The 27,380-nt window shown below is 40.1% G+C and overlaps 2 protein-coding genes and 1 long non-coding RNA gene across 5 annotated transcripts; 1 reads left to right on the forward strand and 2 right to left on the reverse strand.

The window, feature by feature from the left end:
- Window positions 1–3,102: 3,102 nt before the first annotated feature.
- LOC135642700 (uncharacterized) lies at window positions 3,103–4,940 on the forward strand. The gene is made up of 3 exons (XR_010498036.1): window positions 3,103–4,101; window positions 4,221–4,448; window positions 4,815–4,940. It is a non-coding gene; the product is annotated as an uncharacterized LOC135642700 (long non-coding RNA).
- LOC135642684 (uncharacterized) lies at window positions 4,585–15,327 on the reverse strand. 2 transcript variants are annotated; one of them, XM_065159031.1, is made up of 12 exons: window positions 14,870–15,327; window positions 14,030–14,185; window positions 13,705–13,908; window positions 13,247–13,321; window positions 12,241–12,566; window positions 12,011–12,121; window positions 11,218–11,708; window positions 9,732–9,900; window positions 8,575–8,814; window positions 8,362–8,496; window positions 8,037–8,210; window positions 4,585–5,268 (listed from the first exon to the last, which is right to left on the reverse strand). In XM_065159031.1, exons 1-11 carry the CDS (start codon window positions 14,913–14,915, stop codon window positions 8,082–8,084), a joined length of 2,082 nt encoding a protein of 693 aa, XP_065015103.1. In that variant the 5' UTR covers window positions 14,916–15,327; the 3' UTR covers window positions 4,585–5,268; window positions 8,037–8,081. The 2 variants fall into 2 exon arrangements, with proteins under 2 accessions (XP_065015103.1, XP_065015109.1); XM_065159037.1 differs by lacking the exons at window positions 4,585–5,268; window positions 8,037–8,210 and having other exon boundaries at window positions 8,385–8,499.
- A 112-nt stretch (window positions 15,328–15,439) lies between these two features.
- Window positions 15,440–27,194, reverse strand: LOC135642694 (acyl-CoA-binding domain-containing protein 1-like). 2 transcript variants are annotated; one of them, XR_010498035.1, is made up of 7 exons: window positions 26,517–27,194; window positions 25,826–25,931; window positions 25,638–25,741; window positions 18,010–18,101; window positions 17,716–17,813; window positions 15,968–16,228; window positions 15,440–15,708 (listed from the first exon to the last, which is right to left on the reverse strand). XR_010498035.1 is itself a non-coding variant. In XM_065159045.1 (6 exons), exons 1-6 carry the CDS (start codon window positions 26,966–26,968, stop codon window positions 16,061–16,063), a joined length of 1,020 nt encoding a protein of 339 aa, XP_065015117.1. In that variant the 5' UTR covers window positions 26,969–27,194; the 3' UTR covers window positions 15,793–16,060. The 2 variants fall into 2 exon arrangements, 1 of the variants encoding a protein (XP_065015117.1); XM_065159045.1 differs by lacking the exon at window positions 15,440–15,708 and having other exon boundaries at window positions 15,793–16,228.
- Between the last annotated feature and the right edge of the window lie 186 nt (window positions 27,195–27,380).

Consider the following 27,380-nt stretch of genomic DNA (forward strand, 5'->3'; position numbering starts at 1 on the left):
TATATCATTATAATATAATATTTAATCAAGTTACAAATAGGAATAATTAGGAAGAAGATAAAAAAAACCTTAGATTTTTTGTTACAAGATGGGTCCTCACAAGTTGTTGGAGGGTCCATATCATCAAACCTTATGTCTTGAGGTTCAACCTAATTCTAATTTTTTCTTTCACCAATCCTCTACTTATTTGGTCGGAGGAAGAAATTAGTGATACATCCATAGATATAATTAGTGAATAATGATTTAAAATACTAATCAAACTATGATGTATCCATGGATCCTAAACATCGATGATAATGGACTACAACCTCGTATTGCTTTGTGTATATACTCATTTATTTATTTTTAATTATTTTTTAGTGATATCAAATGATATGTGATTTGGTATCTCAATACCATACTGATCAAATAGATTATAAGAGCCAATAATAAATCCAACATTTAAAACTAGATATGGCATGAAAAAGTAAAGCATTGCATTCAAATATTACCATTATTGTAGACTGATGGTATATACAACCAAGTCATACATACATCTCAACCATTTATGAAAGATTATAAATTTTTTTGATATTTTTTACAAAATAATATCCTTAGTTATGATTTATATTTTCTGTAAAATCTTTTTAGGTCATTCCTTTACTTGTCATTTTATGTGATTCTTCCTCCTCATATCCTTCATCAAAATTATGATATTATTTATGAATGAAAGTACTTTTTAATCTTTTTTTAGTATGAAGATAATTATCATTATTTGGAATGGATGAAGAGCACTTTTTTCTGGGTATGAAAATGATTTAACATTGTGGGGTGCTGTTGGAGAGCTCTAAACTAGCAAAAGCTTTCTTAGGATGAAAGAGACCAAATGATATGGATTGAGGGTGACCACAGAGGGTGACCAAATGATATGCACATGAGTGTTGGGTCCTCTAATTAGCACAAGCTGGCTTGTGTTGCTAATCATATCAACAAGGCTCAAAGATTAAAAGAACAGCTGAAACGATTAATAGACCATCAAATCAATCATCACTATGCATTTTTTTGAACAGGCAACAACAACAGTTGTTGTGGTGCATCACAGCTGAAGCATCTCCTATCTTGGTTTCAGCAACAAGCAGAATGTTGTTGTACTATAAACCTGAGACTGTTCATTGGATCATTCAAAGCTTTATGGTATGTGATTGTTTCTTCTGGGAAGTTCCATTGTCTTTTTCTTCCATCTGGAGTGAGTGAACCACTTCAACTAAAAACATAAAAGATTTTTTTTTTCTGAAAACTATCTTTACACACTTAAGGATAAATAATATGACAAAACTTTTTTAAGTCATCAGTTCGATGTGATTCAATCTCATTCATCTTCTCAATGTCATCGCATTTGAAAGAGGAAATTAAGTTTTTCCGTAAAAGATGAAATACACAAGTCATAACTGAACAAAGAATATGTCCTATTAGCACTTGTCATCTCTGAAAATTAAGATGACATGTCCAATCAGCTGCTTGTCATATATGGGTTGGCTGAATTCCATATACCAAACTACAATTGAATGAGAATAATGATCATTTCAGAAACTTATATCAAATGGAGGATGAATGTAGATCTTGTGGCATGAAAAGAATATAAGAAGACAGAATCTTCCATCAGATATTACATTAAGCTATGAATCACTATCAATTATCTAAAACATAAGGCTCCTAGTAAGATAGTATATATGCATCCATTTATATTCCAAGGACTCTCATGTTTGACCTCTTCTCAAGAATAATTAAAGTTCGTTTGAGAGACTCACATCAAACTGTATACCCCTTCATAGTTGTCATTCAGAATTCTCTCTCTTTCTCTCTCTCTCTCTATTCTATACTGAGTGAATAAAGGCCTCTTCTCAAGACTAATTGAAGTTAATTTGAGCCACCCACAACAAAGTGGTAAACCCCTTTATGGTTATTCAGAATTCTCTCTTTCTAGGGATTCTATACTGAGTGAATGAGGAGGCTGTGCCAGTTTTAAGTAGTGCTATCAGTGGAGTGATGACAGATGAGCTCCTTCATCATTCTCTCATACCGAAACTAAACAAGAGGATAGAGGATTCTGGCATGTTATACCGATGAAGCAGTGTCGGTGAGCTTCTCGAGTCTGTACAATGATCACTACCAGAGAGCTCACAACAACACCATTGATGGCGTAGGGAAACTACCATGATGTGTGTATTTGCAGTGCGACATGTCAACCACCTTCAGAAAGCCATGTTTTCACAACCACAAAAATAACATCACAAAGGCCGAGATAATGCTCCACGAGAAAAAAGGAAAACCAAAGGAAAAGATGTGACATGCCTGCCCATATCCCAGTGATGGATCCTAGAATTTTCCCAATAATAACACAACAAGTGATGGATGGCTACTGATATTACTGAGATCACGGATAACTTGAATCATGACACAACTACCATGATGATCAAAATTTTTCTAAGTTTTGATTATACAGAAAAAGGGTCTTCGTAAGGTCATTTAGTCTAGAGAAATTTTTTTGAAGCTCACATATTTCAAAAAAGATAAAATCGTACGGGTACGTCTATCACCCAAAATGGACAATTCCTCGTGAGCCTACGAGCCGAGCTGCACCAATGGTCGATCGACCAAATTATCCCTTATTATATTGGTGCCAGAGGAATGGCTCGATGCATGATATTATAGGTGAGTGATTTAATGTTTCTTTTATGATATTTTAACTATGCAACCATACTAAATGTAAGTTTATTAATAATCCTTATTTTGACATAAACTATGAACTAGATTTTATATATTGAAATTTTGAATAGTTACTTACAATTTTATATTATATTGATGAATGGGTTGATGTCAAAACTTAATTCATTATTTTCTTTGATGTGGTGGACATGAATGCTACCTTTATTAATTATATTTATATACTTTGTTCCTTATTTATCAATGCAATTTTTAATTTATAGATACATATAATAAATAGAAGACGTGTATACCTGCCTGTTTGGGCCTCCATGGGCCGGCTCAAGATTTACAGACTGCTCGTCTTCACGATCGAAGCCCGATGGTGCGGTTCGGACTTGAAGGTGAACTCGCCGCCCTCATCCCGCCACTGCTTTCGCCGATGCCATCGACGGCACCTGGCACGAGGAGGAGGAGGAGGAGCGGCAACAAGCCCCGGCAAATCGCTCCTCATCCGCTACCTCGGCCACGATCGCCGTCGCCCAATCTGCGGGCTGGCCTTCTCATTTGGGCCTCAATAGGCCGGCCTGAGACCTGTGGACTTCTCTAAAAGAATGATTCGTGGATTTACCGTCACCAATCGTGGCCTGCTCTGACTAGGACTCGGCGAGGAGCTCGCCGCCCTCTTGCCGCCGCAGCTTTCGCCGGTGCCCTGTCATAAGCCGCCATGGAAGATCTGCCTTGCCGCGGGGTGCTCAGCCGAGGAGGCGCGGCGGAACGCCGCGGAAAAGAGGGGCGACCGAGATGTGAGGAAAGCATCAAGCGGAGGACGACGGGTGACGTGGAAGAAAGGATGAGGAGGAGGAGGCGGAGAAGAAGAAGGGAAGCGGAAGTCGGTGCGCGCTTTCCTTCCTGAAGCCGACTGTGCTTAGGAAAAGATAACGACGGCAGTAACTGCTTTCCTAATCGGTGTCGGAAATAGAATCTCTTTCTACTTTCTCTCTCCTATAAATTAATTAGGTCACAGGAGTTACTAAGGATCACAACAACAACAAAGAAGGAATCCTGCAACTAATCTGCATCGGGTACTTCTTGTTCTTCCTCTTTTTCGATCTCTCTTATGCTTTCTTTACTTGTTTTTGTGGTATTCCAGTGGTGGTGTGAGTCTTACGCGTCCGTTGCTCGAAAGCGTGAAACGCCTGCAGAAAAGAAATATAACCAACGACTGTGCAGTGTGACAATAGCCGGTGACGAAGAAATGGAGCAGAAGTCACTTTCCGAGATCGCAAAAAGAGTCCTGCAATTGATGCATATTCTTCCTCCCTCTGAAACAGAGACGCCACGCTTACCACCATTTTTGGATCGATGTGCTCAGTGCGATAAGCAATTATCTAACAGGGCACCCATCTATATGTATGGGTAAGTATTTTTACCGTAAGTTTAATGCTTAATGTTTAACAAGGTATAGATCATCTTCTCCCTAGTTTTAGTTTCTTATTAGACTAAAATATCTGTTATTATTATTATTTTATGTTCAGGGATCTGCAAGGCTTCTGTTCTCCTGGCTGTCGGAATTTAAGGATCGATTTGGATGAAGAAGAGGCGAAAGCTAACAAATCAAGTCAAAGGACGAGACGATCATAGACTCACAGAAAAAAAAATAAACAGTAGCATTTAGAAGAACATATTTTTGTTTTAGGGTTTGTGGTTTTGAACGAAAACTGATGGCTTCTATGGATAGGGAAGGACTGCAGTAAAATTATTAGGTAATCCTGAGGTTGATTTTTCTACCGTCTCGTTTGCTGTCATTGACGTTGCTCCCAAATGTTTAGAACACGTACTTTAGCGTATGCATGGTTACACTAAGATTGCCGTAATACAATAAGAGTTCTATCAACTATGGTGGCTCAAGATTGTATGATGCAAAGTAATTTAGTGCAGGTGAATAGCATTATGGAACATGAGATGTTTATGTTAGTTTTTAATATTAACAATGCAGATATCATCTACACTAGATTATAAAAAAAACAAAACAATGTATGATCTCTAGTCGTGCAGACTACATTTGCACAAGTGAAATAGAATGTCCAATAAGATTCTCATTGGTACCTGTCCCCTTCCCGTACTTGCAGATTTGCATCACAGTTGGTCATCGTCAGTCTGAGAGAGTTCCCATGCACAGCAGATCCAAAGACGAGACCTACCAGTGGATATTGCTTCATCTTTTATCAGTTTCCTCTCTGGTAATCATTCTTCTCCCTTGAGAAAAATCTAAAAATCTTCAGGTCATCTGTATTTGTGCCTTATGTTCGGTGCTCAACCAGCTTGTCCTTCATAAAGGAAGTAGACAAGGAAGATGAAATTGAGGTACCCTGTGAATGCTGTTGCAATGACAGGCAAGTATGAGAGATCTGTCAAGATCACTTGGATCAATGTATCGGTTTAATGATTTGCTATCTGTCAGAAGATGGAACAAAACATAGGGTCTCCTCTTAGCCCTTAAGTTGTGTCAGGGTTGCCTCCGACAGTCTTCCGAGTTCGATCATTAATCAACAGCAATGCCTCACAACCATTCGATAAAGTATCCTATCATGTTACGAAAGAGAGAGCTCATAAATATGTAAATTATTGAGAAGGGTAACATACTCATTAAAGCACATTAAGAAATCAAGAGTGTTATTGTAGTCAAAGAATGCCTTTTCTGGGATGCCTAATAATAAGTCAAACCAGAACAATATTGTAAAAAGAACAGTACAAATCTCTTCCTCTACTATGGTTGCAGGCTCATAATTGAAGCAAAGATGTATGAAAACCACTTCTTAGACTCCGGCTTTTTCCCTTTCTTCTCTATTGTGGTTGCTAAAATACCCAAGGGAACCCCCATGCGAACCCTATCAGGTATCATGAATGTAAATTAAGATGGAAAGGACAGCTTAAATATAGTTTAAAGCATGTTTCTAACTAAGCAGCCATAGCTCTCAGATATCAATCAAAAGAGACCAAAATCTTGTGGATTTTGATAGGTTTACTGCCCAAGGCTTACTGTATCATTGTATGGAGATTGCAGGTTATTGCCAATTATCATGCCCTCCTATCCCTTGGCATGAGTTAAAATTGCCCTAGCAATGAGATGAAACCCACGAGACTAGTTGGCTTGGCATACATATTTTTATCTGTGCCAACACAAGTTGACATGACACTCCTTGTGGATGCCCTAAAGTTACACTACTTGAAACCACAAAGTCCATGACCTAGTCCCCAGTTTAACTAGTACGCATTAGCCAACACAGGTAGCATTTTGTGAGACAGAATGCTATTGTACCACCATTGTAACAGAATGCTATTGTAACACAGGTAGTTCATGACCTAGTCCCCTGCAAACAATGTTCCAAATGGTGGATACATCATGACACATACTATGAGCCAAGGACTACCTAGGATTCTTAATATTTCTTGATGATTCCTTTGACATGTCTACAGTTACTATTGTACCAGAAATATAGTTCAAGTTGTCATGTTAAATTCATTAATTAAGCCATGGAAAAGGGCAAGAGAAGGAGAAGAGGGATATGAGAGATGTAACAGGGAGGGCGATGGAGAGGAGAGAAGAGGGAGGGAAGAGGGAGTCCAAAGAAGCAAAAAGAGGGAAGAGGACAGCAACGTTAATGGTTATTGTATGTAGAGAGAAAATAGAGGAGAAAAGGTGCAAGAGAGTCTGATGACAGTAGATCCAAGCTGCAGAGAGGAGAGGAGACAAGAAGCGGGAGACAGGTCGAGGATAAAAGAGGCAAGAAAGGGTGGTAGCTGTGGGGCCAGTGGCTGCAACAGAAGAGCAAGGAGAGAAGAGGGAAAAAAGAATAGAGGACAACAGTGATGGAGGAGCATCTGTAACGAGAGGGAGGAAAAAAGGAACAAGTGAGGAAAGAGAAGATATATACCGGATGAAGAGAGGAGATATGACTGGTAGTGGAGAGTTGGCAGTGTAAGGTCAGTGGCAGAATTGCTAGGTAAAAATCTGGCACTGCAACTAACGAGGATAGGTATGAACTAATAGAATCATATGGGAATTCAGTATGAATCGGGTTGGTGGTTGGAGAGATGTTTGGCTTGTATCTGACCATTGTTGTGTTTGGGATGGACTGGGTTATGGGGTTTGGGTTATCTAGGCCAGCCCAATGCCTCCCTCCTTCCCTCCTCTCTCCTCTCTCCTTTCTTTGCTGCCCTCCACTGTTGCTCCTTCCTCCATCTTCTCTTCCATCCCTCTTCTTCTTTCCTTTTTCCATGGCTTAATTAATCAATTTAAAATGATAACTAGCAATTGAAGCTACATCAGAGGATTCATCATAAAAAAATATTAAAAAGGATTATGGATGGAGGTTCAATCATGTAAAGGATCCATGGGATCCTAATGTCATCACTTGTATGTTCTGCAGCAAAATTACTAATGAAAAAAACAACATTAAATCAGCAAGCTAAAAAATATATCACCATGCAAAAAAGTGTCATTTGGGAGTAAAGCAACAGTGGAAGGTTTCTTTAAATTTCTTCTGTTTTAATATTTAGATATATGGATGACAGGAAAAACAAAAGATTGAATATTTTGGTCATCTGCCTCATTTTCATTATTAAGGCTCTTGGCTTAATAGATCTTTAAACTTCTTTTGTTTTAATATTTGGATATGGACTAATTTAAATATTGTTTTTTTATTAAGTGCTCTATACATGGCTAGACGAGTACAATTTGGTGTCTTGATGATATGAATCTTCTATGCATAACGATATGAAACTCATGTTTTGATTAAGTACTTGTTTAGTGATTATATTTTTCCATAATTATATTTTTATGAAGTGTCTTGCATGCAAGCATCAAGGCAAGCCTAGTGCCTCAAGCAATAAGGTGTCTAATGCTTTTGACAGCTTTGTCAAAACTTATAATGCCTTATGTGAGGTCATGTGACTAAAACCACATACGTGACCACCTAAAGAGATGTGAAATTGTATCTGGAACATTGATCCTATGCACATTGAATGTGTAGCTAAATTCCTATATTCTTCAACTAAAGGCATGGCATCCTAGCTAGGCTTCCAAGTCCTAACCTCAACACTATGATAAATCTATCATCAGCAGAATTTTTAAAAAATCAACATTAGGCTTGTCCTAGTGACAATTGAACACATCCAACCTGAATTTTTTCAGTGTAAATTCTCCAGGGACTAAGCATATGATGTAAGTGGTCTTCAGACGTTACTCGAGCCAGGTTGCAGTTTAAGTTAAACATTCTTTCATAATTAAGAAAGTCAACGAAACAATAATAGCAAGACATAAGGATTTCATTAGTTTAAAAAAATAATACCCATAGGCTGCAGCAAAATATGACTAATTTGAAGAAACTTGAACATCATGCTTCTTGGAGAATGCGAGTCACAATGCCAACAGCAATCGTACTTCCTAAAGCTCGTAGGAAGACCCTTCCAAGAGCCCGACAATTTGAAAATTCTTCTACACATATCTCTCCTTCTAGTGCCACCTGAAACAACAGGACCAACTCGATAATCAAATTCAGTTTGTCATTAATTGATAATGCCTATCTATTTCAGTCCTGCACCAAACTGTTCCAACACATGAACCAACCTGACATGGACTTACTGACAAGATCAATAAATTCACATAGTATTCACCTCTACAATAGCTCTTTGTCTGGCTACAAGCATACGTGGTGACTTCTTAGCGGCACTTCCTGTTTTCGGATCTAACAAGGACAATACTTTTACCACCTTTGCAGCCTGCTTTGCGTGATGTATATGGAGCTCAACCTACTTTTAAGTTGTCAGAATATAGAAAAACAACAACAGTAACAACTTAAATAATGAAAAAAATGAAATATGTTTAACCTGAGATCCAATGATAATTGGTGTTGCAATGTCGAGGATGAGAATCTTCAATTCTAAACTCGATGCAATGGTAACAGGGAAATCTGGGTGGCATAGTACTCCACCTTGAATCACTTGACCTTGATCAACACCATGCAAACTGGCGACCACATTGTCACCAGCTCTTGCAACATTGCAAGTAGAAGAATCCCTTTCTATGTTTCGTACTACAGCTGGATCTCCTGATGGCATAACTAGAACCTAGAGTGAAACAACTCAACATCAAAGAGTGCAAGAAGATGACCAACATAAATAGGACACACAAATATGTCACATAGATATAATTAAAGATTGCAAACAATGAATTATGCTGTGAAGAACAAGACCAGATTCCAGATTCCCTTTCCGAAACTGAGCTACAAACACTAGGGTGCTAGATTTACTATGGTTCATCTCCATAAAAATTGTGGGACAACAAACATATCTTGCCTCGACAAGCATAACAATAAAGATAATTACTGATCCTTTATCATCAATTCCAAGAAATATTGTCCATCAAGTCAAACATGCAAATCCAACAAAATCTTATAGTTTACACCTAATAATATTCTGTCATTGAAATGTGGTCAAAAGACATATACAAGAAGGTATGTCTCTCAAATGATAATGAGATGAGTGTCTGGATCTACTATATCTAGAGAAATGTTTGCATTATATGAGCAACTAGGCGTACATCCAATTGAGAATAAAATGAGGAAAATTGTTAAAGGTGGTTTGGAGTTTAAAAATGCCCAAAAAAGACGGTAGTTGTACTAATTATTCGTGGTGAATGACTTCAAATGTCATGTGAGCAGAGCACAGGGAAAGCAGAAGGAAACTTTACTGGAAACAGTACAAACAAATAAGATGGCTCTCATTTTATCTAAAAAAAATCTGACCCCCCTATGGTTAGTGAGTTATTGTTGGTGTTTCTACTTTCTAGGTAAGGAGATCAAATGACAATTTGGTACATAAATTAATAAATTGTGAAAATATTGATACTTCAAAGATTCTTCAGCATGCATAACTCTACCAAGTTCTTCTATAATTTAGTATGACAGTAGGTGACTTTGGTTTTCAAGATTTCATATACGCTAATAAGCAAAACAGCAAATAACATAGCAAAAGAGACATACTACCTTAGAACCAATTCGAATAGCTCCAGTTTCTATCTTTCCACAAGCTGTCACTTGTCCTGATGAATATTTAGAAATAACGTCACATATAGGCAGAAGAAATGGCTTCAAAACATCCCGGTGAGGAGATTGTAAAGAGTCAATGGCATCCAAAAGACAATATCCTTGATACCTGAATTTTGACTCCAAATTTTAGAGCAAGCCAGATGAACAACCCATTCAGAAAATGAAACTCAATGGATTTTAAAAATGTTTAACTTGTATAAAAGGCAAAAGTCAAGTGTGGAAATTAAATCAAATACACCCAGTGCACGAGATTCTAACAAATACAAGATTTGGGGAGAGGTAGTACATAGCTTTACCCCTGACACAGAGAGGCTACTTCTGTGAAGTGAAGTCAGGTCTAGGACCTCTCGGTTACCATGATGCCAAGGCTCACCCTATGTATCTCATGCTAAACAAATGATGAAATTGCAAAAGTTATTTTCATAGCTATTATGTTAGAAAGCACAACTTAACATCCTAGAAATTTTATTTCTTTTAAAACCATAAAAAATGTTTAGGCATGATAATGAGCATGTAAAACCATATTCCTTGATTATAAGTTTATAACAACATAACACTCATGACAACATACCTCCTAACTCTTTATGACTATCGATCTTTTAAAATGGAGGCAGAAACTTGCTCATTTGTAAGCAATTAAGTGAATACAATTAAGTGAATACAATTAAAAAATAACAGAAGTAGCCATTGACAACTGAAAAGGTTCATCTCCAAGAAGTACCTTGCAAGGACACATATATAAACAAAAATATCAATTCTTAAATGTTCTCTTATCCTATTTGAAATAACAAGAGCAAATTAGACTATTGTTCACAGAGAGGCTTTATAGTTCTAGAACAAAACAGTTAATAATGTTCATTTCTGCAGAAATCTTTGTGTATGAAACAAAATATTTTAAAGCAACATAAGAAGAGAACAGGAAAACTGAGATGATGCCCCTTAAAAGCTGACAAGATGAACCGTTTATTTTTTAAAAATAAAAAATGTATGTTTTCAGGTCACATATGTGGAAACTGTGTGCTTCATAATATACATGAAAGAACATTGTAACTAGAATATAAAAGGAGAATCACTTCCACTTAATTTTTTGGTAGACCATTTTGACAATTGTAAACTTAAAGCTTTAATTAACAACATTCACAATCCAATCTTTCCCAAACATCTAATTATGTCTATGAAGGTCCATTTTATTTTCTATGTCATACTACCAACAAAATAGACACATATATCTCTGGAGGCATAAAATTAACTTTTGTCATAAGTACTTAGGCAAAAGAATAATCTTTCGAACAATAATAATTTTATGATCCATGAAAGAGAGAAAATATAACCTACACAACTTGTACATTAACAGGCATCTACCACAAGGTCAACAACAAACAACAAAAATGACAGAAAAAGGACCATATATCAAAAAACTTACCAACAAGATAAGTGAATGTCGGAAGCAGTTGTAAGCAAATTTTGATTGTCCAAGGCACTCAGGGGAATCCATGTCACAAGTGATTCCTTGAATCCACAGGTGCGTAAGAAATGTCCCAGTTGCAATTTAATATAATCAAACCGATCTTTGGAGAAGTCCACTTGATCCATCTTGTTAACAGCGACAATAAGTTGTTCAACACCAAAGCTCCTAATAAGTTGTGCATGTTCCTTCGTCTGTCCGACACTTTTACCACCCATACCTGCTTCAAAAGCACCTACAGAGGCATCTATAACCAAAACAGCAGCATCTGCCTGTGTTGAACCAGATATCATGTTTGGAACAAAATCTCTGTGACCTGGTGAGTCAAGCAAAACGACACGATATTTTTTTGTTAAGAAGTATGCAACAGCCACTGTCATTGTTATGCCCCTCTCCCTCTCCTCAACGCTCTCATCCAATGCCCATGCATAAGCAAATGATCCTTTCCCCTGCAATTAAAGCAGTTTTATTTCATATGATTAATTCACAAGCAACTAAGGAAAAAATAAAGGTTATGATGTCACAAAATTGGTAATGAAGAAAACCCTGTGCTAACTGATTGTTTGCTCCATACACCTTGTTAACTCTTGAACAGGTTGATACAAGTAAACAAATTTTCTTCGATGTAACTACTGGCCCAAGTACAATTACAATTCATCAACATAAGACCACTCAATTGACTGATGGAGCAACTTAAATAGCCACAAAAATTAGTTTTCATTTACAATTTTTTTTTTGCATGTTAAAATACCTTTTGCTTTGCTTCTCTCTCATATCTATGCATTTGTTTATTAGAAATTTGCCCCAAAAGATGTAGCAACCTCCCAGACAACGTGGATTTCCCTGAATCAACATGACCAACCTAATAGGACATCAAATACATAATCTTAGTAATAAGAATTAAGAGATAAAGCAGGAGAAATATCCAATAAAGATACAGAGCAATGATATCATGTTTAACTTAACAAGGTGGGCGCTTACAATTGCAAGATTTAACTGGCTTAGGGTTCCTTCTTTATCAGGAAACATCCACTCCTCTGGTTTGTACTCAGCATTTGATTTTGCTTTTACATTCCTACTCTTTGGAGAGTGCTTCTCCAACTTCAGGCTTTGTACATTGTTAGCTAACATATGTGGTTCATCTTCAAAGCTGCTGGGATTGCCGTTTTCAAACTCATTATGATTATTGGGCAAAGATGAGGGAGGAAAACTCTCCGGAACTTCATTATCTTGTAGAACCTCTACAAGGCCCTTTTTCCCAGGCTTATCATGTGAAATCTTAACAGATGTTGAAGGCATAGTGTTAACTGCAATCAGAGAAAGGAAATTAATGTACAGAATGGCACCAAAGGAGGGCAGCACAGTGCATGAGCCTCTCATTAATGAGAGGTCTGAGGAAGGTCAAAGTATGCCAGCCTTAACCCTGGAAACAGAGATGCTATTCCTGTGACTCAATCCTTTACAACCCAAGTACAAAAAAGAGTAACATTACAGTTACACCAAAGCTGACCCTCATGAACAGAATGAAACCAGTGATCTAAACGAAGTTAATAGAAAACCTTAATGTGATCAAAGGATACCAGCAAGTAGCAATTTCACATGTGCCAATTTCTTTGTTATGTCCATATCAAAAATAAAATGACAAAAAAAAACTGTACATGATCTTATAAATAACATTATCACCAAACATTAAGAAGAACGAAATAGGTGGAAGCACATCTTACCAAATGACCTAGAATACCACATTAACCCAAGGGGAACAAGAGGAATGTGGCACACATGCATAAAACAGAACAGTTGCATAACGTTAGAATTCAGTTCACAACTAGAATGTGCAGTGGGCTAGGCGCCTGGGTTACTAAGATTCCCAAGTACCACATGGGCTATGCATAACAGCTAATCATTAGTCTAATAAAAAACATCAGATAACATAAGTTGAAATAGATAAACTGATGATACTAAAAGAATAGAACCTCTAGATTCATACCCTTGGGAAAAGTTCTTGAGCTCTTCCCAGAAGAAACTATATCATCCGGAGATGGTGCATCAAACCTGAAAGGTTCTATCAAAATCACTACAATCAGTGAAAAAACTAAATGTTCAAGAACAAAAATAGAATAAGCATATAAAAGACTAATCAACCAAAGTGAATGTGACTAATAAAAATGCAATATAGGCATAACGCTGACATGTACAAGAATGCGTAACTGCATGCACGAGTCATGCATCCTTGTATCAGATTTAGCCTATGTAACAGTAGGAGATAGAAATTCGACAAGTAATTAGTATGTATGAAAAGATGTCAATGTGCAGCAGAACTGTGGATAAGTCAGTATGAACTAAGACAAAAGATCAGCTAACTCATGTAATTTTTAATAAAGGATTTCAAAATCAGTATGACATGAAGTTTGAAGCTTCTCACTGATCCCCAAAGTACTAACAAACCTATATTCTTGGTTTGACTGCGAGATGGAGCCAGAAACATTTTATGGAGATCACCGAGTTGAGCAGAAATGAGTCTTGCCCCACACGATTTGCCAGCTTCATTGCAAAGAAACCCACCAGCTACCTTAGGCATGTTATTAGGTGGTCGATCAAAAAGTGATCTCCCCAGTGGAGATACTTCAGATTTCTTGCTTGTGCCATTAACTGCAATGAGACATAATCATTTTAAAATGGATGTAAAAAAATGATGCTTTAATTCAAATTTATATGATGCTTAGCTCAAAGCATGAACAACAATTCCATGATCACTAGAAATATTACTTACCATTCTCTTCATCTCTACTGCCAGATTTTCCAGGGAAATCCCGAAAAACTCCACAGACATCACAAGATACTAAATATTGATCATTCTCGTATGTGCAGATGCTACACTGCCAAGCCCCAGTTTTGCTTGATGACTTATCCAGCTTCGATGTGCTTTCTATGAAGCCAAAAAGCACACAAGTCTCAACATTATTTCAGAGATCCATGTTAACGTCAATAATTCAAGACAAAAGTAAATTTTCAGTAACTCTTGCAGCTGTACTTCAAATGTAGAAGAATTCACCAAAGCCCGAAATAAGAAAAGTCATATAAATGGGATTAAGTGCCCGGGTAGAAAAAAACATAGCTTGGTCTATAACAGGCAAAACGTTAGGTAGCAGTCTAAAGTCTAATTTGAGTCGGCAAGCTAACAACTAAATCTGTTTTCATCAAAATGTACATAAAAGTTACATTAAAGTAACCTTAAAAACTTCCAATTCAGCGAACCTGACATATGAATGCAAATAGCAGTCTGTTGCTTTAGTAAACTCAGAAGCCATAAAACCAAATCATTAAATCTATAACTCAGCAGATCATTTCAACATCTCATATATATCTCCATCTGTTCGGTAAAAAATTATCATTCCAATTTCGGATGAAGCTAAGCTACAACATCAGAACCTATGTCATACATATCTCAATCAACTACATCTTTAAAAGAGGAAAGAAAAGAAGAGGAAAATGAGGAAAGAAGGAAGAAAAACAGGAAGAGAGGGACATATAGGAATGGATGGAAGAAGAGGGGTGAGGGAGACCGGGAAGGGGAGGAGGAGGAAGAGGAGGCTAATAGCCTTAGCTTTACCTTCGTCGGCCTTCATGACTGTTCGCCCGTCCTCCGACCCTGGCATCGGCTTCTCCACGATGTTGCCCTACAGCGAAGAGCCGAAGCGACGCTTTTCTCCGTCGGGAGCGGAGCAAATCCTGCGCACGGTGTAATAGTATGAGAAAGCTGAAAGATCAATCTCGAAGTGTCGGCCATTTAAGTATAAGCTGGCAGTTGTGATTAAAAGAGGGGGAGGAATGGACGGTTGTAAAGAGACCCTTTATGATTTGCAATGCAACATCATCTGAATAGAATCCACCTCTGCATAGAGCAACTTCCCATCCGAAGCAAATCCTGTACAAGGTATCCTGTATACAAGAAACTTAAAGGGATTCTTGAAAGCCGTTCATCTCGCTGCACCTTTGTTTTTCAGTTTGCAGGGGGTTTTACATAATCATCCTTCCGAAATTTGACTATAGCATTACATTTGGCCTTCTAAGTTTTAACACACACACACACACACACACACACACACACACACACACACACATATATATATATATATATATAAAATTTCATTAGTACTTTTTATTTGAAATTATTTCGATCACCCTTAAATATAAGAATATATTAAATAATTAAATCCATCCGTCAGAAAACACAAAAAATCATACAGTCTGGATTTGTCATTTCGAATAAGATCAGGGCTCACTTCAGTAGTTGGAATCAGATTAAGTTCAAGATCAAGAATACGCATCTTGCCTTCGATCGTGTAAGTTTCTTGATCTAACGAGTGTCGATGCATTCGCGTTCAACAAAATGGACGGCTGTGAATGGCCTATCTTCCCTCCTCATGCAGCAATTTTTGGTTCAAATTCCTGATTCGAAAACAAGAAACTATCATAGTGTTATAGACCTAATTGAATTATTATTCGATGAAACAGCAACAGCACAGCAGCAGGTTCAGCAGAACAACATCAGACATCCTCTTCAACAAGAATAAAGCAGTTCAATACAATAATTTTGTGTTACACCTGCGGAAATGCTTCTACTCTGATCAATATGACACATGCACACAATCAATGGCACTCCCACAAAGAACTTGTGAACTGTAGATGGTAAAGTAGTAGTTTTCACCTCATTGCAGCACTTCACGGTAAACATCGGAGGCTGGTGAACATCTAAATGTAGTCAACTGAAATCTTCCAACATTTGTTGATGGAAGAATGTTTATTTTGAAGTCGCCATGAAATCCCATCGAGATCCGCATAGATCAAGTGGTGAGCTGCCATCGCTATCCTTTATATGCTGATCAGCGTGGTGTTCGATGAGCAGCTCAGCAATTTCTTCTCTTTCGCACAGGACGGCGTAATGCAGTGGGGTCTGTCCATCGTTATCCTGTGCATTATTAGCACAAGGAGCCCAAGGCAATGTAAATAAGTAAAAGTTAGAAAGGCAGGAACAAAATAAAATTTTGCATAGGAATCATGCATGTAAAACAACATTCAACAGCACAAATCAGAGATAGCAAGTTTTCCGCTCATAAACACTTCCTATAGGACAGAATGTCAAACCGCATCGTTGACTATCCAAAGTTCAACATCAGATATGATAAGCTTTTTCAGATATTATACAAAGGAATCAACACATGGATTATATACAAAGCATTTCATGTGCCAGCGAAAAAAGAGGGGCCACCAAATGCACCAGGTTCCCGCCATAGAGGGCTCATGGAAGGGTCAATCTGTATGCAACCTTGCTCTGAGAATGAAAAGTGGCTATTTCTACACCTTGGAACTATGAGGCCTAAGTCACGATGATTTAACTTTATACCGTGCCTAAACAAACAGTCAGTCCTCTACTAGCATAAAAGATCAAAAGACTGTTAGCACCCGAGAATAAATTGTCATTCTTTGTTACAACTAGGATCTCAACTTGAGATAAGACAACTAGAATCCTGCTCAAAATAAACTCTATTCCTTGTTAAAAAAAAACACATAAATCAGCATATTTAGCATGTCAGCCAAGAGACACTGTAAAAAACTGACAACATCCACATAACATATTTCTTTTACCAAAATCCTTGTGATTTCTAAATTGTACTACCCATATTGAAACCAAATCCTGTATGTCATGTCACATACCAGCATATGATTCACGACTAGCACTTTCCATATTGATAAATCTTAGATGCCATGTAGACCGAAATAAATCAATATCTGGTTCCACTTGATATTAAACTTTGCTGACCTTCCTTACCAAACAACAGAAGATAATGTATAGCAGACTTAACACTAAACACTCATACATGCAGATTATACATTTATATCCAAGTTTTCTTAGATTTTGTATGGCTGCTTTTAACATAATTGTGGCTGATCTTAATTAATTGCCCTAAATATTATAATGTGGAGGACATAATAATTTAAGGCAAATAAATAATGTCATGCATGTGAGGATTTGTGATGCTTATGACTTTATAAGAATGAAAGAATATGATCTCAAGATGCAAAGAGTATCTAGCCATCAAAACTAAAGCTATAGAAATAAGCTACCATGACAAAAAAAAAGTTTCTATCTTGTAAATGAGTTATGCTTGAAACTCTCGTCAATACAGGATCTGGCTAGAACCAATATGCAGTTTCACCTCTACAAATAGAGAAAATATTTTCATGACTCAACCTTAGTCACCCAAGGTTCACCCTCTATTAGAACAACTGTGAAATTCAGTTTCCTGTCTTAGATATTAGGTTTCAATTGCCAGCATATTTATCCAATGAGTGTGTAGAGTGAAGCACTGAATGATGCACAGGGTGACAACTACCATCATGCACAGGACTACCACATCTGCAACATATCTAGGACATAAAAAGATGGGTATAAACCTTAGCATTCACATCTGCATCCTTGTTAAGAAGGATTTCCACAACCCTAAAATGTCCACGATCTACAGCCCAGTGCAGTGGAGTCCTCCCTTCACTATCTGCAACAAGCACAGACAAAACATGTGAACCAAATAAGTCAATCAAGAACTACTGAGAAATCGATCAAAATCCACATAAATTATTTGTTGAATATCGCTACGACAGTCTAAAGTTAGGTGAACCAGTTACGTCAATCAAGAAAGTCCAGAAGCATGACAACATTATGAAACAAGATATTTAACACCAAACACAAACCTCTAGAATTCACCAAAGCACCATTAGCAATAAGAGCCAATAGCGCATCAGCTTCTCCGTCTCTAGCAAACCCATGTATTGGTTCCAACTTTCTGAAGACAAATACAAGAAAATTAGACTGCTATTTATAAAATAAAACTTAAAAATAATACATTTGCTAAAAGAGTACTTAAACTGATAACAAGGATGTTTCAGTAATCTAGTTGGCCCACATGACAAGGATTGTTATGCTAGTGTATTATGAGAAATGCTCCAAGGTATACTGCCGCATGCATTACCCACAGGAACAAATCTGACATAATCATGGCATGGATGAAACAGTATGCAATGTGTACCATACAATTATGTTCAGCACAATATGACAATTTTAGTGATGTAAAGAAATACAGGGTATTAATTTAGCTTTGCAGTGACAATGTCATTACACACTATTTGTTTTGGGGTGCTATTTTAGAATTGGTCCCTTCCTTTTAGTGATGTAAACATTGATCCTTCCCTTGTCTCTTACATCCTAACACCAGCAAGTCTCTCAATATTATATTATAAACCATGCTGACCATTCCAAGCAGTGACCAAACTTGTGCTCTGGATGGACTAATACTGTTCCAACTGCAAATGGGGAGTGCAGGATCACAAAGGCACGACCAAATCTATCAGAGAAGCATTCTACAAGGGCAAAACCTAACTCAGATTCAAGCAACACTTCCAATACTCTAGAAGTACGATGGCGAAGAGTTGCGAAGTAAAATAACCAGCTCGAAACAAGCAGTATAACCCGAGGAATTTGGGTGACGCCAATCAAAGTAACCCAAGTTATGGGGTGGACCTTGCAACAATTGGAAGTCCCTTCAAAGTGCTCGGAAGTTAGCAACCATCAGCTCCTCACCTTCGGGTGATCAGCTACATCGAAGGTAATATGTCCAAGCACTATCATCTCATCATGTTACTTCCAGTAGGTAGCATGGACCTACTTGGAGAAGATGGTAAAGATTTCAAAGATACGAGGGCAAACTTCGCATGAGAGTGCCACAAACTCTTCAAGTTCTGCATCACGCGCTAGTGAAGCTCCAACCAGCAACAGTCAAGCTCTTGTAGGGTGACACCTCTAAGGGGCTTGAAGGCAAACATGAAGGCTCTTCTCTTGCCGACCAATAGATCCGAAAGATTCAACAAGAAGTGTTCCAAGCTAAACCAACTCAGTAACAAGTTGCAACAAAGTGGGTAGATCGAAATCGATGCCTCAACAGTAGAAGCTGAGAAGCATGTTATGGCTAATTAATTCATAGCATACAAGAAGGCTTCAACGAGGGTGTCAAAGGAACAAGTGGGTGGAAAATGTTATGGAGCAATGCAGTCAAAGTGTTTGCAGCATGTCCATTAGCTTTTCGGTTCTTGTTTTTCATTGTTTTTTGATATTTTCGAGTGTTTTCTTATAAGCAGATTGTACAGGATAGAAAGTATTACCGTTCTGTCACGGACAAACTTCTAAACAGAGTGTTTGATGTAATGCTTGGGTATGTCCGTGTCTTTTGTTATGTTCATGCTTTGTACAGCATGTAGAGGGACGGCCGAAGGCTTATAAGTCCCATTTTAGTTGGGTCGGTGGCCGCTTTAGGCTTGTAAATAAAGGTTGTGTCATGTGGATACGTAGGAGAGATTATCGGTCTGTAATGGACCATTTTACCCTTTGTTGTGCAACTGTTTAGAGCTTGTAAAGTCTGTTTGTAATTTGCATTGTCTATGAAGTGTTTTTCGGACATGTTTGCTTGTGGATCCCGAGTGAGGTGTTTTCTCTGTCTTGTTCTCTCTTTTGTGAGTCCTAAGGGACCAGGGGAGGCTGACCTTTGCGAACGGACACGCAAGGTGCCGCACGACTTAGGCAAAATCAGCTAAGTCTGTGACAGATGGTATCAGAGCGGGACAAGCACTCATAGAAACACTTAGCATGCAAACGTGGGGGACCTAGCGGGGCTGCGTTGAGGGCAGTCAGCACACGCGCGACCGTTTGGGGGAAAACGGGCATAGAGATGTAGGGAAAAGGAGTCGCTCAGAGGAGCGGGCATCTGAGATTGGCATTCAGAGGAATGGCCAACCCTTCGCGCAAGAGGCACCACGAGAACAGACAAGCTTGGAAGAATTTGAAGCGCACAAAGGTTGGGATGGCTGAGTTTGAGCTACGGCTCAACGTTGACAACCATACCTGATGGTGCTCATGGCAAGCGAGGCGCTTGCCAAAAGGATGAGACCATGCAAGGTGGAATGAGTTGTTCAACGACCAAAAGAGTTATGCAAAGCTCACAGAGGTGAGGGGAATTGCTAACTCGAAGAATTTGGTACTCATGCATGAGCTTGTATGCGGACGATGGAATGTTCGTGGCCATCCCAAGGCGACCGAAACTCGGCGCTATGGAGCATTGAAACTTTCTCTTCGGCATGTGAATGATACTTCCGCTGGAGGCTGAAGGGTGCAACTAGTTCAGCATGTTGCTAGGCCTTGAGGGGTGCAACGGGGGCTGTATTGACATGGAGTCGCAATCTAGCAAGTGCGTTTGCAGGAGGCAGAACTATGCACAGTTTGTTCAGCAGAACGGAGTAGTCCAAGGGGATGGTGGTCTCCGAAACGAAGAGAGATGTTGCTCCAACGGGACAGTTATCCAGGTGGGATAAGTCCCGGCTCTCCAGAGGGAGAATCATATGGGGCGGACCTCACAAGTTGAGGAGGAGTACCTCAACAACCAACAACCCCACGAAGCTCGATGGACTGAGCAAGCGGCGAGGAGTCGTCGCATGATCTCGCTTGAGAGAATGCATTGGTGGATGCATTGCGAGATCAAGTGGGGGAGCAACCCAAAGTAACACAAATGAAGGCACACTTGGAGTCGATATGGAGATCGGACTCAAGGGAGGGCTGACCCGTGGAATGGTGGGCACGAGGGCCACCATCAACTCAATGCAAAAACGAGGAGCGGAGCAACTTGGGTGTAACTTGGCGAAGTACCCAAGCCGCATGAAAGGAGCCAGCATAGAAGATGGAACATGGAGCAGAGGCATAATGCTTTCCTTGGACAGAGGTCAAGGACATGAACTCTTGCAGAGGCAAGAGCAGGATCATGTTGTTCCATGAGTCATTCATTCTAACGGAGCGGACTCATCTTGCATGGTGCCAAAGACGGAGGGAGCTTCGGGGCACATGCACTTCAGCTCGGAGGAGCATTTGATGGAGGAACTAAGGCGACTCAATTTGCGGAGGCGAAGTTGAGTTCAGAAGGCCTTAGCACGGGGCAAGAGGACGCAGAGGCGGGTACTCTTGAAGAATATGCCACAGTGTTGTCATTCAAGTTGCTATGAAGGCGGCAGTGCGCAGCGAAGATTATGCTGGTAGGGGCAGAGGCCCAGGATCCAGACAATGGTGCACTGATTGCAGCGAAGTCGGGGGACTTCAGGAGCTACTAGGCGACGGACTGTCCTAGAGCGGTGCTTCATCTTGGTGTGACCCAAGAGTGGGTGGATGAAGGTTGATTGCCAAAGGAGCGAACAAAATCGAAGGTGGAAGAGACCCTGCGATGTATTGACAGAGGCCACACATGGAGGGACCACAATTTGAGTTCATCCCACAAGGATCAGAATGCAATGGAGATGTCACCCGGAGGCGACATGGTGCAGCGGATCGTGGCAGAACAGTTTGTGGCAATGCGATACACACAATCTGCCCCGTGAGGGACAAGATCATACGGAGGTATAATCGGGAGCTACTGGGAGCTCCACTTCGGTGAACAACACGACGGCAAGAAGGGCTATGGATTCAAGGAGTGAAGGCCATGGTACCGCAGAGGCGGGTCTTCCGTGCGTGCATCGAATTTTGCATCGGATGAAAGCCTTGGTCATCAGCATATGGGGGCTGTGTTCCACCAAAGAAACAGTTCGATTACAAGTACCAGTGAGTCCCATGGGAGGGACTTGATCATACAGCCGTATGATCGAAGCAGCTGGAGAGTTGGACTGCTCCAGAGCTCATATTCGCTTAAGGGAGCCCGACAAGTCAGAGGACAAGGTCGAGTAAGCGAACGTTGCTACCAAGGAAGCTAAGGAGAGCAGAATCGACGCAAACCCTACAACGTGATGGCAGAGGCCATGCATAGGAGTTGCAGTCTGCCTTTCCATTGACCAAAGGGAGCTGCTTGGAGAACACAGAGGTGTTGAAGCAGGGGGGGTCGAAAGGGGCGAAGAAGCGACGACGAGTCCAGAGGGACTTAGCTACCCAAAATCCAACATCAGTTAGAATGGAGGTGGACTCGGAGGAGTACCACAGAGGCATGTCTACTGATTGTGAAGAAAAGGGATGCAGATGCGAGTCGACGGATAGTAGTGCCATGGGCATGGCAGCGCCATGGTACCGCAGAGGCGGGACTTCCGTGAAAGGCATTGATCCCTTGCTCTCATGGAGGGAGAGCGCTTGGTCGTGGAAGGGGCCGAGGAGGTGGAGCATGCAGAGGCACACTCCAAGTACCGAGACAAGGCTGAAGGGCAGAGGCCAAGGAACTTCGTAAGACCGATGTCAATGAGTTTCTCATCAAGTTAGCCGAAAGTGACGGACTTCGGGTTATGCAAGAGTGCACGACCAAGGAACGAAGTAGTCAGTACGCGGTGCTGGACCTTCGCTACTCAGGGGAGTAGGCGGCAGAGTTGATAGAGAAGACGGTACAATCCCAGAGGCGACCAAATCTATTAGAGAATTACTCCAAGTTGGGGTGAAAACTTCCTGCATTCCAGAAGTTCAATGGCATTGAGAAGGTGAATTATAGTAGCTAACTCAACGCAAGGAGTGCAAACACTTCAAGTGCTTCAGAAGTGTGAGCAAAGAGCAGGCGAAGTCCAGTAACCAGCTCGATATATGGAGTACAACCTCGAGGAGGTGGGCGAAGTCAAGTAACCTTTGCCTTCTCAACTCTTAAGAGAATGGGCGAAACCGAGTACCCCAATTCTCTTATCTATCCAGCAGAGGAGCTATGCAAAAGTTCAAAGACCCTTCGAAGATAATGGAAGATAATAGTTGTCAAATCCTCACCAACGGTGATCAGTGCTACTGAGTGTAGATTGTCCGCTTCATTTCCCAACGAAATGCCAATCGAAAACGGAAGTGATGCGAACCTACTTGGATGTGACAACTAAGTGAAAGAAGAGTCAATGAGCAAATTTTGTGGAGGAATGACCCAAAACTTCAGAAGTTTGCGAGACGATGCTCGTTTAAGCTCCAACAAGCATCCACCCAGTTCGAGCAGCATAAGGCATTTGAGAGACTGGCGCAGTAAGAATGGTCTTTTCCTTCATTTAGAAGATCCGTAGGAATCAACAAGGATCAACACAACTCAGCCAACCCCACACCAGAGTCAGAGTCATTGGTGAGTTGAAGCAGCATGGTGGATCAAAGGTTCGACGACTCAAAAACAACAGCGGAGAGCAGTTGGGAGCCAAGGGACGCATTGCAGCTGGAGCAGAAGATTGAAGACTCAGCAGAGGCGAGGAGTTGCAGTGTCGACAAAGGCTTCGACGAGGACGTCGAAGGAATAAGTGGGGGAGAATGTCACGGACAAACTTCTAAACAGAGTGTTTGATGTAATGCTTGGGTATGTCCGTGTCTTTTGTTATGTTCATGCTTTGTACAGCATGTAGAGGGACGGCCGAAGGCTTATAAGTCCCATTTTAGTTGGGTCGGTGGCCGCTTTAGGCTTGTAAATAAAGGTTGTGTCATTAGGACACGTAGGAGAGATTATCGGTCTGTAATGGACCATTTTACCCTTTGTTGTGCAACTGTTCAGAGCTTGTAAAGTCTGTTTGTAATTTGCATTGTCTATGAAGTGTTTTTCGGACATGTTTGCTTGTGGATCCCGAGTGAGGCATTTTCTCTGTCTTGTTCTCTCTTTTGTGAGTCCTAAGGGACCAGGGGAGGCTTCGGGAAGGCTGACCTTTGCGGACGGACACGCAAGGGTGCCACACGACTTAGGCAAAATCAGCTAAGTCCGTGACAGTTCGCCCCATTTTGCTTCGTTGGAAGTGTTTTTTTTTTATGTTTTTGTCTTGGAAAACTCAAACATTTCTGGTTATGTGGTTTTGCACAAAGGGAGAAATAGCTAAAATGACATGATTCTCGCGTGCCACGGACTGAAATCTGGCTGACTGACTTACGGTGTGAAACGTCAACTGTCTTAGCACCCCGAAACGCCTAGGTGGGGTTGGATGAGGCTTTAATTATATGTTTGAGTGGGGCTGAAAAAACTTTAGTGTGTCTACTTTATGTTCGACGAAAGTGCTAAGTGAATATTGGCATGCACGTGCCTTCAAACCCCCCCCCCCCCATTTTGTGTTTGACTATTCAAACCGTTAACTAAACACTCAACCCATTTCCAAGAGTCTTTTGTGCCTAATAAAAGTTGGTTGCTTTATGTTGCTTGTGATCCTAGTTATCTTGCCCTTATCGTGTGTGACAGTGACATACACCCGCACGTCCGCCTTTCTCCGTGCAGGTCCATTGCAAACTATATGAGGTTAAAGTATAGGCTAACCCCTATGAAAGAATATTGTTTGGATGCCGCATGCCTTAGGCAACCCCAACTAAAGACATAACAAATTGTCAAATAACCATATGTTGTTGATTCTAGATGGGTTCCCTTGCTTTAAAAAAAAAAGAAAAAGAAAGAAATCAAGGCTGGAAGGTCAGCACGAAGTTCAGATTTTATCCAGAGGGAGAAATGCTTTTACTTACAATTAATATTTGAAAATATCAGATTAGTAGACATGGTGGTATCATAATTATAAAAGAACTCTTATTAAGAAATTGTACCCTCTATTGTCTGACAATGAGTGCTGTTGTATGACTCAAATGACTAAAGAAGTTGACAACTATAAGGGTCAGAACTCGACATAGGATAATTGAGCCAATTTTGGACTGTTGTCATATATGTCCCATTCCAATAACCAGCTAGTAATTCGCTAGATCACTGTCATCGTCATCTTCTTCTTGAATACTTCTAATCTTTTTATTTTTTTCCTGACAAAATCAGGTTGGTTATGGAGAATCAGTTCAAGAAGAATTAACTAACACAAACTTTAGCAGAAATCAGAAATCACAGAAGAGAGGATCCCGCCTATAATGTTTATCAGAGAGGACCTTACTGGAACCTTCAAGTACCCTCACCCACTTAAATGAAAACTTCTTGTGGTTCCCTTAGAGGTGGAATGAGTAAGCAACTGAGAAGCAAACATGTTTTGATATAGCAAATGTGTTTTCCTTCTAAGATAGCAATGTAATAAAGCATAACGTAATTAATATGATAGACTACAGCCTGTTAAGCCAGATTATCATTAAAATTATCAGAAGTAGAAAAGATATAGTTACATAATTTTTTGAAGATATAAATATGATAAAATTAAGCAACAAATAAGGAAGACAAGAAAAAAGTGACAGTGCTAGCATTATCCAAGGCCATTTGTATTACAATCATGTAATACATCAAACTTAAACCTGAAAAGAAAAAACAATGGGCATAATAGAAAAGCAAATAGAATCTTAGACTAATCTCACACAATCAATCAAATACAACAGAAACCTCTGTGGGTACTAAGAATCTTACGAATCAGTTTCTGACTCTTCCTCATGCACAAAGCTGCTAAAAACTGGCCCCATAGTTCCCTTTGCAGTTGAACTAGATGGCAAAGTATCTTTGTCATTCTTTTTCTGTAATTGTCATTCCATGACTTATCAGAACATAGTTTCAAGTTCAACAACAGGAGGAAAAAACCTAAAAAATTAAGAACTTGCCTTGGTGGAACCATCTGCCCAAGAAGGGTATAGCTCACTGATAATCATGATGTACATCTGCATAGAATCTTCTGGGGGCATAGTACCCAATCTCCGCCAGGCATTCCTTACAAGATATCACCAAGATTTTTTGTATCAATTAAGTGTCAGAAAAATCAATGAGTACAGAAGAAAAAAAGGCTTAAGAGTCTAACATTTCAAAAAAAAGAAGCATGATCGATGAGTTCAGCAATAGTTCTGGAGCTGACAATAATATCTTAACTGTTGGTAGTATGAGGACCGAATGTACCTCAATTTTGCAAAATCAAGGCTTATGAAAAATGCAAGGCAACTGCCTTTGAAGTGACAGATATAACCCGTTGTGGCTATACAAATTCTACAAGCTTTGGATGATAATTTTTGGATTTGATTAAAAAAATCAGACCATATTCAGAATCCTAGTAACTTCGAAGGGTGATCTGGATGCAATAAAATTTAAAACATCTGACTAAAAGCTATTATCCATATTTTTTTACGTGGCAGTGATAATTCCTTTTTTGCCGTTCACCGCAGCTAACTAGGATCATGTGCTTTGAGCAAATTAGCATACTTAATTTACATCGTGTATGATGGCACACAAGCAAGCCCAATTTGGAAGGGAAATGCTAGCGACAATTTCTAGAATCCAATAGACTATATCCCCAGTACATACCACTTCGCACGAGCAGTCATCTTTAGCGCAGATGGCTGAGGCACAGTGCACGGCCCCTCGGTTGCAATCTTGTACAGCCCATACAACAGCAGCTGCACATCATTTGAAACCTTAGCAGAATTCTTGTCAGCAGCCGTTGCAGCGACAAAAGCTGTGGCAGCACTGAAGGTTTCATCCAATTCCGTGCTCTCGATCCCTTCCCAATCACTGTCGTCATCCAAAAGACTCTCCTTCTCCTTGCCCAAGAGCGCCGTTACTTCTCCCGCCTTCTCCGAAACATCAAGCAACGAAGGCCCACCGTCGCCCGGGGTGTGGGAGGTCAGTTCATGCTCGCGCACGACCCTGAGGTTGTCCTCCTTGAAGGAGATGGCAACGGAGATGAGCTTCGCTATGAGAAAGGAGCAGACGAGGCCGATGATCACGGCCTGGCAGAGCTCCAGCCAATCTCCCATGTCCAAATCGAAGAACGATGCGAAATTGGAGAAAGGGGATCAAAATTAAAGCATCGGATGAGCGATTCTTCTTCCAAACGAACCCTAGAAACCGGTGACCTCAACGTCGCCGGACCGATCGAAGAAGCCCGAGACGAATCCACCCAGAAACCCTCGAGAGTGGAAGAGCAGGAGGAGAAGCGAGGGTTCGCCTCTTTGCCAACACCGACGACAGCGACCGAGAAACCCAAAAGTGTCAGCTATTAGAGACGCGGGATTTTGCGGTATTTTTAGTTGGAGGAATTAATTTAGAAATCATATTCCCACCTTCGCTGTGATTACCCCATCTAGCACCTTCTTTGTACTGGAGCTTAGATGGCTTCAAAACACGGGACCCACTTTCTTCCCAGTGACAAAGCAGGTGTTTCGTCCG

The sequence above is a fragment of the Musa acuminata genome, chromosome BXJ1-4, assembly GCF_036884655.1.
Source record: "Musa acuminata AAA Group cultivar baxijiao chromosome BXJ1-4, Cavendish_Baxijiao_AAA, whole genome shotgun sequence".
Taxonomy (NCBI): domain Eukaryota; kingdom Viridiplantae; phylum Streptophyta; class Magnoliopsida; order Zingiberales; family Musaceae; genus Musa; species Musa acuminata.